The sequence below is a fragment of the Alexandromys fortis genome, unplaced genomic scaffold (assembly GCF_014885135.2).
Source record: "Alexandromys fortis isolate MF-2015 unplaced genomic scaffold, M_Fortis_MF-2015_v1.1 scaffold_9, whole genome shotgun sequence".
Lineage (NCBI taxonomy): Eukaryota > Metazoa > Chordata > Mammalia > Rodentia > Cricetidae > Alexandromys > Alexandromys fortis.
The window spans coordinates 989,474-994,361 of record NW_026067892.1 but is presented as its reverse complement, the minus strand read 5'-3'; the positions used below and the strand labels follow the sequence as shown (position 1 = coordinate 994,361).

Here is a 4,888-nt window from a genome sequence, read left to right as displayed (position 1 = left end):
TGTGGTTGCTGGGAATCGAACTCAGGACCTTTGGAAGAGCAGGCAATGCTCTTAACCGCTGAGCCATCTCTCCAGCCCCACTTACACACTTTTTAAAATAAAGCTGTAATAGCAGATTATAAGTCAACCGTCATGGTGATCCTGGCAGCTGATGGTGGTGTTAATGTTTGCCAAGGATGAGGGTTCCAGACCCTTCCATGGAGGTGCGAGCTGATGGCGCTAGAGCCCTGGAGAGGGTGGTGTGACGAGCGCTGCTCGCGGTTCTCAGTTTTGGGTCCCAGCCCATCTGTGTCCTTCAGTTGGCTCTGTAGAAGATTTGAATTATGGAGAGTGCTAGCTTTACTTCTGTGAAAAAATCAATGTATTGAGAAGCATGGCTTTGGGACATAGGGTGAGCTAGGCTCTCATGTACCAAGGCCTTGGTTCCCCTGTGTAGCCAAGGATGAGCATCCATTCCTGACCCTCCTGCCTTCCCCTCCAGTGCTGAACCGTAGGCACCACAGCAGCCGTGAAGCCTGGCTTGGGTGTCCTCCCTGCCCCAGCTTGTCTTCATCTCTCCCCTCTGCTCCACAGGCCGGAAGAGAGAGTGGTTTAAGATAGAAGACGCCATTAAAGTGCTGCAGTGTCACAAGCCCGTGCAGGCCTCGTACTTCGAGACGCTGAGGCAAGGCTGCTCTGCCAACAATGGCACCCCTCTCGTGGCCACCTCCTACTCCAGCTCTGTGTCAGGCATCAGATGACTGCAGACTTCCTACCGGAGCCGGAGAGTGGAAAGCAGACTGAAGTGTGGCTCTCTCCACCGCTCCTCACCCTTCTCACAGCCCCCTCTTTCACCCAGGCATGGCGGGCAGCAGAGGGGGTGCACTGAGGTGCTGCTGTGGGTGTGGGGTGATGTGGGTGGGGTGTGGCGTGATGGGAACTGTGTCCTCTTTCTCTTTTTCCTAAGGGTGGGGACTGGGATGTAACTCACGAGTTCTTTCCTGCATGCTCCATTCTTCCCTTGCTCACCCACCCTCAGAGAGGGAACCCTTGGGCTCTGAAGCGTTCCCATTTGCCTCATCCCAGTCTGGCCAGATATTTTCTGATTTCCCCCCTATTAAAAGACGCCCATGTGCGATGAAACTTCCTAGGACTCTGTCCTGTGACATGCTGTTGAGCCCCGTGGGTTGGCCGTGTTTCCTGCAGGATGCATTTGTCTATACGTTATACCCTGACACGATATGTAAATGAGTGATTTAGAAAGAGGAGCTTGACTCTTCAGTTTTTCAGTTTTGCTTTTTGTTTTTTTATTTTTTATTCCAGGTGTTTCTAGTTTAAAGCCCCTCACACTTTACGTGTTTGTTTCAATGCTAGTGACTAGGCAGGTTTCCCTGTCTTCTGTACTCCAGCCACGGTGAGCTTTGCTGTCTTCCTCCTACCCCTGGGACCCTGGCTTTCTCTAGGCTGTTTCCATGCCGAGGAATCTGTTTTCTTTTCTGTTACCAAGCTTGGAGCAAATGGCCTCACCCAGAGCCAAAGAAGCAGTGATATGTTCACAGTAGGCTTTAGACTGGAGAACTTCACTGTTGCCGAAACTGGACCATCAAGCACCACGTCTGTCCTGCTGCCTGGGAATTTTTCCCATAACGCTATTCATCGCTGACATGGCCTCTCTTACCCTTGTATGCCTTACACCACGCTGACCTGGATATGGCCCCATGCTCTGAAGCCATCCTGCACAGTCTTGTCCCCATGCAGAGAGACCCCACTGAGGTCCTGAGAAGTGAGAAGGGCAGAGTGTGCCTGTGTCTCTGAGTCTGAGTGTGTGCCAAGGGTTACACCATGAGCGAGCTTGCTGTCTGCCCTGTGTGACAAGTCGTCTGTAGGAGGGGCTCACTGCAACGCTCTGGCTTGCTGCAGGCCCTATTGGTGTTTTGTGCCGAACTCATCTGTCAGTTGTGTTTAGCTGGGAAGTAAAGGGTCTTGGACAGGGCCTTGTGCAAGGAGGGTGGGAGGGAGCTGATGCCTGGCTTAGTGTGGGGCTTGGTACTCTGTGGCATTGCCTGTGTTGAAACGTAGCCAAGATGTGAAATTAAAATAGTACTTCTCTTATTTAAAAACTAATAAACACTCAAACTTTGAGAAGCTTTTGCTCTTCGCTCTACCTAAATAATGTACGTGGTGACCTCAGGCGTCAGCATTCCACTGTGGGCATCAGCTGGTGAACTTTGAATTTTACATGTCTCTAATTTGCATTTTGTCCCCCAGTGTTGACACACAGATCCCAACTCAGTATGGATGGGTGGGGTCGTGGGCTCTCTCAGACCTCAGGGACAGGTAGGGACCTATGGGTAGAGAGCACCATGGGATTTGAGTCCAGAGACTAACTTGTTCCCCCTGTAGACAAACACTCTGCTGATTGTTGCCTGGCTTAGAGCGTTCTGGACAGGGCCTCATGTCCCATCCACACACAGCTCCAGCGTGTCAGAGCAGCTCTGCTGACCATGCAGTGGCCCGGCTCCTCGGGAACTGCTGCGCAGGTGTGCTGCTGGGCTGCTGCGTTGGCATCTGGCCCCCAGACGCCAGTTTTGATTGTTCCTAGAGTCAAGAAAGTGAGCTATGCTGAGTCCTCTTGAGTGGCATGGTGGCCCTGTTAGAGCAGTTAGCACCAAATAGAAGCCAGCTCTGAAGACCCCCGCTGTGGGGTTCTGGCGTGTTCCCTCCTGGCACCAGTAGCCAGTTGGCTGTTGCTGCTGGCATAGTTGGAGACCTGTTGTGATAGATTGGTTAGAGCCACCACCTTTAACTTGGTGGAGGAGGTAGAAGGAAGAAAGTAAAAAGAAAACAAAACTATCCCGAATCCAGCCTCTTTCATTGACACCACTGATTTTCCCATGCATGCTTCTTCCAGGCTTTATGGGAGCAGGTTCCTGTGCTCAGTCTCTGATCATCCCAGATTCTGTTGTTACTTAAACACCCAATTAGAGTCCACCATACTCAGGGTAGAAAAAGATAGCATTAAGTGTTTTTAAATTCAAAACAGAACAAAACAGAAAAGCTGCTTTGTGGTTTCAGACATTGGGGAAAACACCAGTGAGGTCATGAGATCTTTGTGAGCCAGGAATTAACTGCATGTGTGATACATCTGCGAACAAGCAAGAAGCCAGCAGAGTTTAACCCCAGAGTCTCAGCGTTTGGGAGGCAAGGATAGGAGGATGGTTGCCAGTTAAGACTTGCTTGGGCCTCAAAGTCTCTTTCTGAGGAGTGCAGAGAGAATATGACTCAACCATGTTAAATTTTCTATAGTGTCTGTCCCAGAAACTGCAGCCACTCAAACAGGAGCCCTGCCGCGGACTGCCCGACAGCTTCGTTTCCACTGTGTGCTCCTGCCCTAGCAGTGCTGCCTGGAGAAAGCTCCTCAGTTCCTGCCTAGCCCTGGGCTGGGTGAGAACTGGGAACGTCACCATCAGGAGGCTGCTGAGGCCTAGAACTGGGCACAGAGGACTGTGCTGCTCAGTCCCTAGAACAGGGAGACCCACTAGGGGGCCTTGTTTCCTGCAGCCCCAGGGAGCACGATGGGTCGCTGCGACAGGACTGGGTCAAAGTAGTTTTGTAAAAGTTGCTGCCTAGCCAGGTCTCCTAATGGCAAAGGTACTGTGTGTGGATTAGGAGTTGGCCTACAGGCCCCTGGGCCAGCCCTCAGGAAGAGCTTGACGCTGCCCAGACCCCATCTGTCCTTTTCTCACTAGAGGCTGGTTCTGCAGCACACATGGGGGGCTGGGCCCTGGTTCCCCTGCCGTGTTTGGCATGCTGTCCTTCATTCAATTCTCATTTCTGTTCCATGCTGGCACATGCCGAGAGACCCATCTTCATTTTAAAAATAGCTCAGCCTGAGCCACATGCTCCCCTGGGTCACAGAAAGGCCTGAAGAAGCACTGTGATTCCCACCCCCCACCCGACTGGATTTCTCTATGTAGCCCTGGCTGTCCTGGAACTCACTTTGTGAACCAGGCTAGCCTTGAACTCAGATCAGAGATCCATCCGCCTGCCTTGGCCTCCCAAATTCTGGGGTTAAAGGCTTGCTCCACCACCCCCGACTAAGCGGTGTGGTTTGTGTTGCAGTGGGCTGATTTTGCTTTTTATTATTATTATTATTTGTTATGTAGACAGTGTTCCTCTTGCATGTATGCTTGCAGGCCAGAAGAGGGCACCAGATCTCATTACGGAGGGCTGTGAGCTGGGAATTGAACTCAGACCTCTGGAAGAACACCAGTGCTCCTAACCACTGAGTCAGCTCTTCAGCCCCGTTTCTGCTATTTTTGAAGTGTACTGTGGTGTGTCCTAGTTGAGATAAGATTTATTTTTTATTATTTATTTATTTGTTTATTTATTTATTGTGTATATAATATTCTGTCTGTGTGTATGCCTGCAGGCCAGAAGAGGGCACCAGACCCCATTACAGATGGTTGTGAGTCACCATGTGGTTGCTGGGAATTGAACTCAGGACCTTTGGAAGAGCAGGCGATGCTCTTAACCTCTGAGCCATCTCTCCAGCCCCTTGAGATAAGATTTATAATTAAAGGGGACATACCTGAAGAAAAAACAGTTTCAAGAAAAAGAAGAAATGATTATAATTGACAATACTTATGTCTGTGTTTCAGAAAACAATCCTCTTGACCAAGGTGGGCGGGGGCAGGCCAGGGCAGCTAAACAGCATAGGGGGCAGAGAAGCCATTTGGCTCTTTCCAAAGGTATTTCTGCCTGCTGCCTAGGGCGGGTGGGGTCTGCTCCCTTCTGCACCCCATGTAGAGCCTGTTTTCACTGTCCGCAGTGACGGCCCAGTAGTGACCTCCCTGTCATGCGGTGTGTACAAGAGCAGACGCCAGTGTCCAGGAAGCTCTGTTTTCCA

General features: G+C 50.9%; 1 protein-coding gene across 1 annotated transcript in view; it reads left to right on the top strand.

Annotated features, from left to right (window-relative positions):
• The window catches only part of Nudt3 (nudix hydrolase 3), a 44,925-nt gene extending 43,796 nt beyond the window's left edge, over window positions 1-1,129 (top strand). The window contains exon 5 of the mRNA XM_050141345.1: window positions 574-1,129. Coding sequence (XP_049997302.1) covers window positions 574-740 — 167 coding nt within the window. The 3' untranslated portion in view covers window positions 741-1,129. The remainder of the gene's footprint in view (window positions 1-573) is intronic.
• The last annotated feature ends 3,759 nt before the right edge of the window (window positions 1,130-4,888 follow it).